Source organism: Nicotiana tomentosiformis, chromosome 7 (assembly GCF_000390325.3).
Source record: "Nicotiana tomentosiformis chromosome 7, ASM39032v3, whole genome shotgun sequence".
NCBI lineage: Eukaryota > Viridiplantae > Streptophyta > Magnoliopsida > Solanales > Solanaceae > Nicotiana > Nicotiana tomentosiformis.
Genome location: NC_090818.1, coordinates 115,708,819 through 115,724,290, shown reverse-complemented (window position 1 = coordinate 115,724,290; position 15,472 = coordinate 115,708,819). Strand labels below are relative to the sequence as shown.

The 15,472-nt window shown below is 36.4% G+C and overlaps 2 protein-coding genes across 6 annotated transcripts in view; one reads left to right on the top strand and one right to left on the bottom strand.

Annotated features, from left to right (window-relative positions):
* LOC104112171 (subtilisin-like protease SBT6.1) overlaps nt 1-8,262 on the top strand; it is a 29,324-nt gene extending 21,062 nt beyond the window's left edge. For 2 of the 4 annotated variants that reach the window (XM_018776308.3, XM_018776309.3), the window contains 7 exons: nt 3,249-3,375; nt 4,351-4,535; nt 5,028-5,291; nt 5,372-6,440; nt 7,025-7,516; nt 7,779-7,839; nt 7,929-8,262. In XM_018776308.3, the coding sequence (XP_018631824.1) occupies nt 3,249-3,375; nt 4,351-4,535; nt 5,028-5,291; nt 5,372-6,440; nt 7,025-7,516; nt 7,779-7,839; nt 7,929-8,011 (2,281 nt within the window). In that variant the 3' untranslated portion in view covers nt 8,012-8,262. Of the gene's footprint in view, nt 1-1,941; nt 2,031-3,248; nt 3,376-4,350; nt 4,536-5,027; nt 5,292-5,371; nt 6,441-7,024; nt 7,517-7,778; nt 7,840-7,928 lie in introns of all 4 variants that reach the window. The other 2 variants (XM_018776307.3, XM_009622018.4) reach the window with 2 other exon arrangements.
* An 832-nt stretch (nt 8,263-9,094) lies between these two features.
* LOC104112172 (nuclear transcription factor Y subunit B-10-like) lies at nt 9,095-15,137 on the bottom strand. Of its 2 annotated transcripts, XM_009622021.4 has the most exons (7): nt 14,954-15,137; nt 14,554-14,794; nt 13,678-13,807; nt 13,556-13,561; nt 13,384-13,461; nt 13,222-13,272; nt 9,095-9,377 (listed from the first exon to the last, which is right to left on the bottom strand). In XM_009622021.4, the coding sequence occupies exons 2-7, from the start codon at nt 14,790-14,792 to the stop codon at nt 9,339-9,341; spliced, it is 543 nt and encodes a 180-aa protein (XP_009620316.1). In that variant the 5' UTR covers nt 14,793-14,794; nt 14,954-15,137; the 3' UTR covers nt 9,095-9,338. The 2 variants fall into 2 exon arrangements, 1 of the variants encoding a protein (XP_009620316.1); XR_011409931.1 differs by lacking the exon at nt 9,095-9,377 and adding an exon at nt 9,887-10,543 and having other exon boundaries at nt 13,384-13,561.
* Nucleotides 15,138-15,472: the final 335 nt, after the last annotated feature.

Here is a 15,472-nt window from a genome sequence, read left to right as displayed (position 1 = left end):
CTATTATAGTACTTCATTAATTATCAGAATTTGGTGTCAAAAACTTTGTGACGTCTCTTGATGAGATTAAATAGAAAAACTAGGTAGCATGACGGAAATATTAATTAGTAAATCATTTAGTTATAAAGCAACACCTAAAAGCCCTAAATATTTATAGTTAGATCTATAACTAAATGATTTACTAATTAATATTTCCGTCATGCCACCTAATTTTTCTATTTAATCTCATCAAGAAACGTCACAAAGTTTTTGACACCAAATTCTGATAATTAATGAAGTACTATAATAGACATGCAATTTATTTATGGAGTATTATTTACACAAACACGTATGGTCAGACGGTCTTAGAACTAAAGGATGTACGACATGCATACAATACAAGGCCTATAGATATAATGGAGTATATATGCTTTATTCTTTCGTTTTTAGTTTGGTAACTCTTAAATTAGTCATTTAGATGAAAATCAAACAAACACAATAGAAAGCATTTTGGCACATGTACGCTATACCACTAACGAAAACTACTTTACAAATCCAGTACGTACTACTACTCCCAGTCCCACACACTCCACTTCTCTTCAAAGGTAACCCACTCACCCCTCGAACACCACCCGCCCAACCCTAGCCATCCACCAATATTGTACCTCTCATTACTTGTTGTATACCTAGCTAGGGTGTTGGCTTGGATAGCAAGACAGATATATAAAAGGGACACACATATATTGTAGCTAGACATTTCATCAGATATTATCCTCAAGTCTTCCTATATGTTCACCTTTGCCCAGTACTACTACTACTCCCATTACTGGCTTAAAAATACCTACTACTTCACAATGTTATACTACTAGCTTTTCTATTTCAAACAAGACTTCCTTCAATTGAGGGTGACCCTAATGCGGTTGGGAATGTGCAAAGATTGATTTCTACAATAAGTTGGCGGGGGAAAGTGACAGTGATGGCTCTTTATTTTCGATTAACTTGGAAAATGAGAATCATGATGAGATACCGAATGAGGAGATGGTAAATGATAATGAGGAGGTACCGGTTGAGGAAAATATAGTAAATCAGCCGGTGGTACATATTCCTGGTAATAATCAGACGGTGATAAATATTCGCGGTAATAATCCTTTGGTGGTAAATATTTCCCCCCACGTATCGTAATTCTAGTGATGCAGAAGAGCTTGAACGGCATGGGTAAACCTGGGTTGCTTACCTCACTGCCAAATATCTGGGGGCCATGCATGGGTAGAACAACTCTGAGGCAGCCGCAACTCAAAATGAGATTCAGGAGGTACCGGCTAATCAGAAGGTGGTCAATACTGAGAACGAAAATGCCATGGCCACGCGCCTCCATAGGTTTCTGAATTCTCTCTATATATATTGAGTAGTATCTATTTGTTTATTATGTCTAGATAACGTGTTCATGAGTACTGGATGATTTTTTTTTTCTTTCGTTTAGTCAGATTTCTGCGCCAAAATAGGAGAAACTAAAATATGTATATATTAATTGTCAAATTAACCCTACTACTATTAGATCTGAAAATTTGGAGTTTATAATATTTATTATAAATTTAGCAACAACGTGTCTGTGCATGCGTGAATCTTCTCTATATATGGTAAAAAACTTGTTTAGTCAAATTTCTTCTGTAGTAGGAGTAAGTAATTCTGCGCCAAAAGACGAGAAAGTAAAATTTGTATATTGTCAAGTTAACTCTAAGATCAGATCTGAAAGTTGGCGCCACGTTTATAAATTTAGCAACAACGTAACGTTTGTATATATATATATGAACTAATTGTCTGTTTAGTCAAATTTCTTGTGTTTATAATAATACAAGCAATTATTCTGCGCCAAAAAATGGAGAGAAATAAAATTTGTATAAATGTATCTATAACTAAGTAATTTTATGCTTTTGCTAATTTCGGAATTTTTTTCTCCTTAAGGGTTCAATTGGAGAAATCAACAGTGGAAGTCCGGTACGAGAATGTAACAATCTCAAGAGGAGGTCATACAATTTTGCAAGATGCCAATGGTATTCTTAAACCTGGAAAGTAATAATAATTTTTTTTTGCCTTCTCCTTTTATGTATAGAATTTTCACTTGTATATACGTGTCGGTTTAATTTTGGAAGATGTTAGTGGTATTCAAAATGATGTCGCCTTTGTTCTTGTACAACGAAATCATTGTAGTCCACCTCCATTCTTCGGAAGCTTTTGATTTTATGAGTACAAATGGCGATTGGAGAAAGTCTATTTCTTCAATTGAGGACATTCAAGGTAGAGTAGACGACTTGCTTTTTAAATGGAAAAATCTATTTCCTCAATAATAATATATACTTCTCCGAAACTCTTTACCATAACTAATTTAAAAGGATTCAAGAAACTGTTTCTAAGCATGGATGAGCTGGCGGTTGGTGTGTTGAGGCAAGCAACTCTTTTTCCGAAACAGGTGCCTGTCTGAGCTATCTTAAAGTGAAGCTTTGTAGGTTGACTATTGGTAAAGTTTCTCCCTGAGCCAGAGACACAAGCTGCCACTCCTTCAGAAACTGAGAATATGCAAGGAAGGATAAAAAGCAGAATGAAGATTATAAAAGGACAGAAGTCTATAATAACTCAACCATGGGTTCTTTTAAAAATTTAGGGCTACAGAGGGTTCCTATAAAGTATCTTACCTACTTCAGTGAAGAAATCTAAGAAGTTGACAGCATCATACTATTGGAATATTTAAACTTCTGTACATATAAAAATATGCCGGTGCTAAAATCCTTTTCTCAAGATATCTTCCAAACTGATGGGAGTCATTGCTTCGTTCTTGTTCTTCCAGTGTGAAAGCAGTTGGCTCCACTGGACTGAGTAAAAGTTGGTTCAGGTTCAACTATCGGGGTTTGATTAATCTTGTGATAAAGTCTCTTCAAAACCGAACCTATACATAAAGAAATTCTGAGAATGAATCATTGGACCTTACAGCCAATTTTTATGATCCATTAGTTAGAGTTGCATGCTGAATGGAAGCTTATAATTTAGAGGTAGCACATAATTAGAGAAACTAAATGAAGCAATTAGCCAAGTCCAAACATATGCAAAATGAGAAAGACTTCATTTTCACTTTCTTGACTAGATACTTCTTAAATCTGTCGAAAAGATAGATTTTATTATGTTATCACTTATCAATTAGGAAAAAGAAAAAGATAGATCTTCTAGTTCTAATATTTGAAAGTTCACTTGCAAGGTTATGATAATTGTGTCTTCAGCTCATTGCAGGTATCTTACACATCATGGTTTCTTGATGCATTCAATTACGCAATTGCAACCAACATGGATGTGCTGAATTTGAGTATCGGTGGACCTGATTATTTAGATCTCCCTTTTGTGGAAAAGGTGGGGTCACTGATCGTTTGGCTTGTTTTAGCAATTAGCACCCTCTCTGTCATAATACATACTGCACATTACATTTCGGAGCACCTCAAAATGTTTGACACGCTTTTACCATAATATTTGTGCACTTTCACTTAGATCAAGACTTCAAAATCAGTTATAGGACATACTTCAGAGTCATCTTTTGATGACGAATAACTCAAAATCATCTAACCATTCAAATTTAAATTTTGCTGCAATGTTCCCTATCATATGTTTTTAACAAGACAACAACAATAACATTTCTTCTATTACCAATATGATAACTGATATACATGTAAAATTAAACTTTAATTTTGCCCCCACTTAAACTACCTCTTATGAAATGCAAATGGAGCTAGTACTTGTAAATGTGTATGATGCTCGGGGTGTGTATCCTCTCCTTAGGCAATCAATGCATTTTTCTTCTGTTGCATTAATCAATATAATATTCTGGTTTAAGATTTTATGTCATTCGTAGTCTCATTATTAAGAAGTTTGGTTTCAACTGTCAGCATGTGAATGATATGTGTCCATTGTTGCTTGACATAGTGCATGTAAGACTGAAGTGAATAGCCATTACTGTAAAGGATAATCGGGATCCAAAAATAACTTGTGTGTAAATTCTGGTCTTGTTTAGTTACCTTCAATGCAGGTGCAAATTGCATATGTGATATGCTCCTTTATGTATTTACATATTTGGCCCTTCACTAGCTAGAGTAGCACTCTTCCTGAGTTGATTCTGTGCACATGTCTATTAGTTCAGCAAACTGCATCTGTTCACGGAGGTCTCAAGCATGACGGTTGCATTTTTACTTTAGCATGCAATTTAGTTGTAGAGATTTTGAGTTGTTAAGCTTGTCATATTGTCGAATTTACCAATATTCTCAGCAGGATACTGATTAAGGATTAGCGGTGGAAGCTTTAGTTTTATATTAATGACATTTGAAATATCTCTAGGTTTGGGAGCTTACAGCAAACAATATTATCATGGTTTCAGCTATTGGGAATGATGGACCACTGTATGGTACTCTAAACAATCCAGCAGATCAAAGTGATGTTATTGGTGTTGGTGGCATTGATTACAGTGATCACATAGCTTCTTTTTCCTCTCGTGGCATGAGTACCTGGGAGATTCCTCATGGGTATCAGTTCCTCCTTTGTTTTTCTGTACTTTTATTTTCTCTGGAGTATAGGTTTCCTTATTATTAGCCTCCCTGCACCTCTTGGAATTATTTTCACCATTCTATGCGTGAGCACGAATATATTTAGAAGTCTGATTGGATGTGCAAGTGTCATTTATAGGGAAAAGGAAATAAAAGAAATACATATGCCTTGAAGATCAGCTCTTCTAAAGCATATATGTAGTCTATGAGCTTTGTGTCCATGGTTTTGATGTTTTTAGTCAAGTTCAGAAACGGAAAACTGTTTGATGATAAATGCTGTGGTATAAAACAATTAGCGCAGAATGCCAATTTTATGCAATTCTTTCCTCTGCTAAGGGGAAAAAATGAAGAGAAAGATGATATGTAAATATGAAAGAAAAAAACTAGTCCTTTTTTTTTTGGGTTATAGTGATAATTTATGCTTTTCCAGCCTTCTCATAGACTTGTAACCATGTAAGTTTTCTTTAACAGTTATGGTCGTGTAAAGCCTGACATTGTTGCGTATGGACGTGAGATAATGGGATCCAAAATTAGTACAGGTTGTAAAAGTTTATCCGGCACAAGCGTGGCGAGTCCTGTGGTTGCTGGTATAGTATGCCTTCTTGTTAGCATAATACCTGAAAACAAGCGAAAGGACATTCTAAATCCAGCTAGTGTCAAACAAGCACTGGTTGAGGGGGCTGCAAAGCTTCCTGGTCCCAACATATACGAGCAGGGTGCAGGCAGGGTTAATTTGTGAGTTCCTTATATCCTTATAGTTTGAACATTAAATCAACATGCATCATGTTCTACTCAATATTTAACTTGAATGACAGGTTGGAGTCCTTTGAAATTTTGAAGAGCTATGAACCTCGAGCAAGTATTTTTCCAGGTGTTCTTGATTTCACCGACTGCCCATACTCTTGGCCTTTTTGCCGTCAACCGCTTTATGCTGGTGCCATGCCAGTCATATTTAATGCCACTATTTTAAATGGAATGGGTGTAATTGGTTATGTCGAAAGCCCACCTACATGGCACCCCTTTGATGAGGAAGGCAACCTTCTTAGCATCCATTTTACCTATTCAGATGTCATTTGGCCCTGGACTGGTTATCTTGCACTGCACATGCAAATCAAAGAAGAAGGAGCTCAGTTTTCAGGGGTAATTGAAGGTAATGTGACTGTCAAGATCCACAGCCCACCTGCTCTAGGTGAAAAGAGTCGTCGAAGTAGTACCTGTGTCCTTCAATTGAAATTAAAAGTGGTTCCTACTCCACCAAGATCTGTGCGGATATTGTGGGATCAATTTCACAGTATCAAATATCCTCCTGGTTATATTCCAAGGGACTCCTTAGATGTTCGGAATGACATTCTTGACTGGCATGGGGATCATCTGCACACAAATTTTCACATAATGTTTGACACGCTAAGAGATGCTGGATACTATATTGAGACTCTTGGCTCTCCTCTTACATGCTTTGATGCTCGCCAGTATGGTACACTTCTTCTGGTGGATCTTGAGGATGAATACTTCCCTGAAGAGATCAAGAAACTGAGAGATGATGTCATTAATTCAGGTCTCTGTGTAGTTGTATTTGCTGACTGGTACAATGTAGAGACAATGGTAAAAATGAGGTTCTTTGATGACAATACACGTAGCTGGTGGACTCCAGTCACTGGAGGTGCCAATATTCCCGCCTTAAATGATCTTTTGGCATCCTTTGGGATTGCATTTGGGAATAAAATTCTGAATGGCGATTTTGTTCTCAACGGTGAACAGAGTCGGTATGCATCTGGGACTGATATTCTAAAGTTCCCAAGAGGTGGATACTTGCACAGCTTCCCCTTCATGGATAGCTCAGAGAGTGGGGCCACACAGAATCTCCTTTTATCTGGCATGACCAAGGTTAGTTGGAAGGCTATCATAATATAGTTTTGTTTCCACCTACTGAACTTCTTTAAGTTCATAAAAACAAGATCTTTACTAAAAGCAGAAAGTCGACTTTTGAGCTTTTCTCTTTTCGCTTATTCCTGAATGCCGAGTATCTCTGATGCCTAGAACTTAAAGAATAGGAGAGATATGGTAGTCTAATATAGCACAAAGTGTAATCTCTTTAATGAAACATGAGGAAGAGTATACTCTATACTGCAATATCAAAGCTCTTCTAATCGTCTACTTATTATGATAATGAACATTTCACTTAAAAACTAAAGAGAGATACGTGGAAAATACAAATGAGTGTAGATATACTGCTACTTTAGGGGATTGTGGGAGAGGAGACTGGTGATCCTATGGTAAAGGAATGTTTTTTACTTGTCAATATATTTGTAGAATAAATTTTTGGTATCACTTTAAGTTTCCCAAGTTACTACTGGAAGAAATGTTCATTTCACTCCAATAAGAACTCTTAGGCTAATGACAGTTTCTTCAATATTTTAGGTGGTGTTTGAGCTGCTGGTCTAACTTGCAATTTATTTTGATGAATGCAGACAGATACACCTATTCTTGGTCTTTTGGAGGTTGGTGGGAGTCGAATTGCAGTATACGGCGACTCTAATTGCTTGGACAGCAGCCATATGGTTACCAATTGTTATGGGCTTCTGAAGAAAATGCTAGATTTTACAAGCACGAATATAAAAGATCCTGTGCTTTTCTCAGATTCACTTAGACAGGAGAAATCATTATATGCTGATAAGAACCAGCTACCAACCCGTAGAACAGATGTGAATTTCTCTACTTATTCTAGAGTTGTTGGAAAGGAGTTGATCTGCGGGCGTGATTCTAGATTTGAAGTATGGGGAACTAAGGGTTACAATTTACAGGTCAGAGGAAGGAACCGTAGACTACCTGGCTATCCTGTTATTGACTTGGGTAGAGGTTTAAATTCTACAGTTGACACACCTGTTTCAGTATTAACTAACACAACACAGAACATGGACGACTCTCCTGGAAAGTACTGGGGCTTCTTTTACAGAGATGATGTAAGAAACTCTTGCTAGTCATTTGTTTATGAAACTTCATTTAATAACACGAGTTTAACTTCTGTACACTGCATTGAAAAAGACTAAAATATTACTACCTGCGAACACCATCAGGTCACCTAGATGATAGACTACAGGTAACCATCCATAAAGTGAGATTTGTAACCTGAAAGATAAGACAGGTTACGTGCTACAATGTAAAATTTTTTAGAACTGTCAGTGTATACATCCTAACAACACATCTTATTTTACTTGACTGCAGATTGACATGCCCGTGCTTGTAGCTACTCACTGGTTAGTTCCAGCAATTGTTGCCATCACAGGTGAGTGTGAACATTTATGCATCCTATTGATGGAAGAATTCAGAAGTTTTTTCTCATCATTCTTACAAACTTATCACCATTACTGTCAGGTCTATTGATACTATTCTGGCGCATGCAAAAGCGTCGGAGGAGGAGGAGAGGTTCCGGTTCTGGTCGGTTTACTAATTTATAGTCCTAATCATGAATTGGTGTGTTCTTTAAGTTTATTATACTCGTGTAGGTTATTTTGTGTAATATCGTACAGAAATGCCTAAATCATCGAAAAGGTGAGTTTTGTATTAGTAGTGTAGCTCTTTAAGATGTTTTTTCTTCATTAGATTGATTTGTAGACAGTAAATCACAAAAACTCTCTTAGAGAAAAGATGCAACGAACTGTAGTTAGTTCTCTTGGTGGGAGTTTTGGCTTACTAGTTTGCCTGATAATTTTTCATCTATCTAAATACAGAGAGCATAATCATGTGATTACAGCAGTAGATTATCAGAAAGAAAAATTTCCCGAACTCAATGTTACTCCTGTCCTCCCTCAAGGGCGAGGATTGACGTACAAAGTTGAAAATTCAAATATTAGTTTTTCTTTTAATTTTTTGGTGAATTTAAAATTGATAAGAGTGGTTGTTCTGATGGTAAGCCACTTCCACTTCCAACCAAGAGGTTGTGAGTTCGAGTCACCCCAAGAGCAAGGTGGAGAGTTCTTGGAGGGAAGGATGCCGAGTTTCTATTGGAAACAGTCTCTCTACCTCATGGTAGGGGTAAGGTCTGCGTACACACTGTCCCTAGTGAGATTATACTGGGTTATTGTAAAACTTTATAGTTTCAAGTATCCAGAGACCAGAAACTGTACTAGAAAATCGCAGTTAAAAGAAATGATTCACTTCTCTTCAGTGGCAGAGCCAGAATTTTTATTAAGGGAATGTCAAAATATATAAAAGTAAACATACCCGAAAATTTTTACCTACCTACAGTGTATTTTTCACGCGAATGAAGAATCAACAAAACATTGCAAAGCCAACCTCTCTTACTGGAAAAAAGAAGTCTATAAAATGTTTTGAGACTAGTAATAATATAGTGGACCACTGCATTTCTTCCATGACCAAAGGGACAAAACATGTTAAGTGATATCATAACATGCATGTGTGTATGCGCGGACGAGTATCATAATCCTATCTCTCGCATAAGGTTAAAATACCAATAGAGTAAATTTTAAAAAAAAAAAAAAAAGGCATATTTGTTTTCTTCAGAAAGAAAAGAAAGAGAATAAGAAAGGGCAAATTTTAATTTCATCCAAAGAGAAACAATATCCTAAAATACTAGGTAATGGTTCTTGTTATTACTACAAACAATCAGGTCTTTACTTGAACATCTCCTAAATTTACAAACTTAAATAGCATATGGCCCTGACTTGAGAGCCCTAAAATAAATCAACCATGATACAGAGCTTACTGCAGAGGATCTATATATAGAACATGTTTTAAGTCCAAAAGCAGAGTGAAGAACTGATTCTACTCTGTTCCTTGCATCGGGACCATCATGTGCTGTCCCTGCAAAAAGCAATTTCAAGAGAGACAATAAGCATCAGGTTGACATACAATATTTTGGGTGGAATCTCGACAATCAATGTGTCAACTAACAGTCTAACATTGCCAAGCGGTAAAAGTAGGAGCACTCCATGCCAAGTGGTAAAAGTGGCCAACATTACAAAACCAGCAGGCGAATTAACAAGCAACTGTCCCTCCCAGTGCAGATAACCATTATATATGGATTGATCAAGTAGTTCAGGTAAGAAACAAATTACTCAACACCCAGAAACCTTTACTGCTTTTCATATTTTTGACTGATAAGTTTTGCAGATAACCATTATATATGGATTGATTCTTTTGCTGTCATCACAACTAAATATGAGAACCATTATATTGCACCATTGCGAAATAATTCCTTCAAGAAACCTACCACTTGCCAATCTATATATTTTAAGTCTGATAAACACCAACATAATTTATTGGTTTAAAATAAAAGAATAGCAATCTGATGAGCCTTCCATAGCAACATAACAACTATGCCTCAATCCCAAACAAGTTGAGGTCGGCTATCTGAATCCTCACTTCCAATTTAAGCTCAATTCATGTTATCATCATAACAAATAAAATAAAGATGAAACATAAGTTTTATGAATGTGTGTGTATATAAAAAAGTTCTATAACAAATCCAAAAACCTATTCCCAACTAGTAGATATCATCTTTATGGATCTGTTTCTTCCTTTGATTTTGAGAATGGTAACAATATTATATATGTGCAGCACAAAGACTGACTGTGCTAAAGCCATCTGTAAAATTCCAAGGAAACTAGCAACATGCCTATCTTCTGCCACCTACTACAGGGATTCTATGATACCTAGCAATGAATCAACATCATGTGCTTACTCTTCCTTACACCAAAAGTGAGACCCAAAAAAAAAGGACAGTTCATCGTGATCTTCTGTAAGGAATTGTTGTTTTCTTCAAATCACCTACTGTTTTTCTTTCCAAATGGTCCACCATATGCATCCTGGAAGTCCAATCTTTAGCTAAGTCTGTGTTGTTTCCAAGGATTTATAGGTCATTCCAGACAACTTCCTTCCATGTGATTTTAGGTCTACCCCGTCCCTTTTTAACACCATCACTCACCATTTCACAGTTATTGCACTTATTAACCGGTACATCTGTAGGCCTACAGAGGACAATGACCAAACCATCTCAAAACGATACATTGTATCTATTTACATATAGAAAAATACTCAAAAAGCAAATGATTTGAGGGTCAAGCTAGTTAGTTTATGTACTTTGATCAACGTTGACGAGCTTAGTGCACATCCGATATAATGTTCAATTAGGACCATACTTGCTTCCAATGGTATCACCCACCTTCATACCTTTGGAAGGATTGATTTCATACTTAAAGTCTCAAATATTACCACCGATTAATTGTCAAGAAATATATGAGCAATGTATTCCATCTATCAATTATCAGATAATCAACAATACAAGTGTAGCAAAGCAACATCTTCAAATCATCACATATATCTAGGATAACTATTCAATAAGCGTTGTACTTTCCCACTTATGCCCACAATGCACTTGACACTCATATGACAGTTACACATGTCCAACCCTCCAGCTATTCAGCAAATTCTGACATTAAAAAAACTACATAACAGTCCCAAACAAGTAGGAGCGGGCTTTATGAGTCCTCAAAGAACATTATTCTCCATCTAAAATCACCTCAGACCAACATTACTGTGAGGATTCATCGTGATTTAGCTAGTTTACACTGGTTACCAGCCTACCACAACCCTCATCCTTTATCCATCAGAGCAACATGATCACCATTAAAGCCGGAAGAAATAATGAGCGCAACTCTGAACTATTTACTTGCAATGGTTTTAATAAGACAAATACAGATACCTAAGTTTCATTCTCAACAAAAAAGGGCAAGTGCAAAAAGGCTATATCATATCACCCTTGTTTTACATCATCTAAGGATTTGCCTTCTCTTTTTTGTTGGAGAAGATAAGGTAATTTTCATTAGTTGAGTACCATGAGATACTATAAATCATCTATGGATTTGCCTCCTATTTTTCTCCTTTTACTCTTTACTCTTCAAGAAGAATATTTTCAATTCAGCCCCTTAATGAATAAATTATGATAATACCTTTTGCAGTTCGGCCAAATTCCGGCATCTTCTAAAGTAATCCCTCCATTTCAATTTAAATGATGTAGTTTGACTTAGCACGGAGTCCACTGTTGTCAAAAGCGAAAAGCTCTAAAAAGCCCTAAGGTTTTCGTTAACAACTAATACACTTATTTGCCGATAATATTTGTCGTTTTAGTACCGATCAATTCAAGATAGAATTCATGTGCAATGAGGCGCACACCTTAGTGCCTTGCCGACACTGAAGCACAGCTTAAGCAAGGCGAAGCGCCATCCCTGAGCTTTTCTGAGCTTCAGGGCTTAAGCGGGCCTTAAATGAGCTTTTGACAACATTGACGGAGTTTAAGAAAAAAAGAATACTTTTGAAACTTGTTTTCTTAAATACATAAGGGGTAAAAGCTTTGTGGGGCCATGACGTTTGCATGGTTATAAAAGCTTCTCATTAAGGGTAAAATGGGTAAAATGAAGAGTTTAAAGTTGAATTATTTTCAATTGTAGAAACATATCATTCTTTTTGGAACAGACTAATAAGAAAAGTGTGTCATCTAATTTGAAACGGAGGGAGTAGTAAATTACATCAAGGCCCCAAGTCTTGAAAGAATATATACACACCTCCCCAGCAGAATCTTTCAAAGGCCTTACATAACTTTACCAATCATTGGATGATTATAATAAAGGCACAAAATACTTGGATTTAAAGTAGGAAATCACACTCTCCGCTTTATTTATTTCTTTAGGTTGAACTTATCAAATTACCAATAGCATTTCTCACTAATGGTCATCCACAAAAGTTTCTAAAGGGTCTATTTTCTTAAGATTAGAAAGAACTTGATAAATTGCAAAATCTTCAAAATACTCTTCTCATGTTCAACTTTTATATGATATTTTATAATGGTGGTGTTTGGAACAACTTGCATACATGTTACCTCCCAACTAGCACACATACAAGAAACACCATCAACCAAGCCTTAGGCAGGGAGGAAAGATAACCCGGTATTTTTGTCTCGCCGGTAGTTTGGTCTCTGAGGGCCTTTCTCACTTCATTGACCGCTATGTCAAATCCTTGGGTGCACTTTTACATGTTTTCTCCTAATGTGGCTATAGTCCATCCCAGTTCCACAAGTTGTGGTACTGTAACTCTATCCAAACACACTGATGTACCGAAAATTCTAGTTCTTTCTCCTCTAACGACATTTGCAACCAAACCTTAACAACCCCTCCCCCCATGATTCTCTCAATTTACAAAATATAACGTAAGTCACATCTCAGAATAGTAATAAAAACAATCTTATACATTCAAATAGATCATCAAAGAGCAACATTTTTTTTTTTTTAAATCAGCAATAAGGAGATATTATAAAAGCAAGAAAATCACTAAGCTAGCAAAATGATCTAAGAGCAACAATTGATGAATAAAAGATCTAGCTACAAGTTGAATAATATCTGTGTCGATCCCATGAGAAGAAATGGTTTGTTCTGTCAAGCAAAACCTCTGACTAATTCCTGAAAGCTATAGTTGCATATTCATGAGGCTAATAACCAACTTGATGCATCAAAGCAACCCCTTTTGTGGTTAAGACTGAAACATCTTTCCCCCATATAACAGGTGAAGATTGAAACTTTGAGGCATTGTAGCGTGTTTTGGAAGATGACATACAACAGTTAAATTCCATGTATACACACAGAGAAAAAGGTACCTGAGAGTTTCCATAATTCATTCCTTGCGAGAATGAACCTTGATGTGCAAGCTGTAACAAGATGCACAAGCAAATTAATGGAATTTTACTCAACAATTTCCTTTTGTAATTTGAGACACCAATCAGATAAAAAAACAAAAAGCTAAGAACACAAAAGAGTACCTGTGAACTAGGACTAGGTTGCATCCCATCTCTTTTAGCAGACCCATCAGCAGTCTTGGCAGATCCCTTTGTGTCACCCTACCAAATGAATCAGTTGCTCCCAAAGCAAAACACAAAAAAAAGGAAGAAAATGGAAATGACTATAAAGCCGCTGTATTAGACATCCACTTACCTCCATCTGCAACAACCCATTCATCGAGCAGGTACACCACAAAAAGACAAATCCATCAATTTATACTCTGTTTGGAAAGGGTCACAGGGGAAAGCTGACATAAAGAATGTAGTAATCATTACCTCTCTGTACCGAGCAAGGTACACCTTGAGTGGCTCAATATAATCTTCAAAACCTAGAGTTGCCATTGCCCATAGCAAATCGTCACCATTAATAGTCTTTCTTTTCTCTCTCTGGCACTTGTCACTTGCCCTAGACAATTCCAACAGGAAAATAACAATGTTGTTAAGGAAATCAACTATTTTACAATAAAAATGCATCCTATTAACCAGAAATATTTTCTCCAAAAAATACAAAACAGAAAAGAAATAGTTAATATCCATGACATATAGCATATAGCATATCCAGACACAACACATAACATACACTAAAGGAAGATGGAAAATTTGTGTATAACGCAGTAATACTAACTCACAAAGTTAAAAATAAGATGCATTTTTTAATAAAGTAGGTAATAGTTCAAACTGAGATGTTTTTTTTTATGACGGTGGTGGAAGAGCCAGCTTGTGCACCTCGACTAAATCCACCGGATAACTGCTACCCCAGCAGCAGATGTACTAGGCCCACCAAGGCTTAGGTAGGTAGAAAGAAATCACCTAATATTTTTTGTCTCCGCTGAGACTTGAACCTAAGACATCATATTTCTCCACTCACTTCATTAACCACTCGGCCACACCCTTCAAAATGAGAGGTTTTCTTAAAAAAGGAGAACAAGACCAATTTCTACCATTTAAAGTCAATCTCTAGAAGCCACGAAAGAAAATTGATCATAATCAATTAAATGAATCGCACCGTTTACAGTCTAAGCAAAGTAAAAGACTACAGTTTAACACAGCAAGTAGCATATATGAATATATCAATAAAACAACATCTCAATTCAAATCAGTTACGATCATATCAATTCGTAATTAGGGAATTAAGGAAATTGAAAAACATACTCGCTGGTAATGAAGCTAATGAACTCGGAAACACATTCCTGAACAGTTTCCTTAGCATCTTTAGCAATTTTTCCATTAGCAGGAAGCGCCTTTTTCATGATTCGACTAATATTAGCGATAGGAAGAAACCTGTCCTGTTCACGTACATTAGACCTAGGGCTTTGGTCTCCACCGCTCTCGTGACTTCCTCCTCCGTTTGGACTCGCTGGTGACCTTGACGATCCTTGACCATCCGCCATACCTTTAAAAACAAAACAAAATTAAAATAAAAAATAAAAACACAGTAAGTCAGCTGAAGATGAAGAACAGGAAAAAGAAAGAGAAGAAAAAACCCTAATTCTGCCATTGAAATGTAGAGAGAGAAAAAGAGAGGGGGAATTTTTGAAAATAAAATTAAAACCTGGGGATTTGTAATTTGGGCGCGAGGAGAGGGGAATGAAAGATTGAAGGAGAAAAGGGAAGATCGGACGCTGGAGAAAGTGGGAAAAAGGGAGACGACTGAGATGAAGGCAGAGTTTTGGAGTTTGCCCTATCAACACCGTTGGTTTGGTTCTAACTTCTAACTCTTTCCCTTTTGGTTTTTTTGCTTATTAATAAAAGGGAAAGTAGACACGTCTTCGACTCTTCCACATACATTCTGTGTTCTGGTTGGTCGGTCCCATTCGGGTCACATGGTTGGAAAAAGAATTAGGATCTTTACACAATAGTCAATCGATTCATATATACCACTTATTTTTAGTTAAGCGGTTGGATGAGGCGGTTTAAACGTGTCGATGCGAATTTAAATTAAATACTATTAGATACTGAGTGAAATTTAAAAAAAAATACTTAACATATATAGTATTTGTATATTCACCATCGTACTTAGTGTTTGCACTAAACAAATATTAGAACTTTTATCATATAATCGTAGTTGATA

Excerpts from the sequence above, each read along its gene's own strand:
- LOC104112172 (XM_009622021.4), bottom strand. The coding sequence starts at position 14,792 with ATGGCGGATGGTCAAGGATCGTCAAGGTCACCAGCGAGTCCAAACGGA. Across the intron at positions 13,808-14,553 it reads ATTAGCTTCATTACCAGCGA|GGCAAGTGACAAGTGCCAGA; the intron begins GTATGTTTTTCA and ends GGAATTGTCTAG. Across the intron at positions 13,273-13,383 it reads AACCTAGTCCTAGTTCACAG|CTTGCACATCAAGGTTCATT; the intron begins GTACTCTTTTGT and ends ATCTTGTTACAG.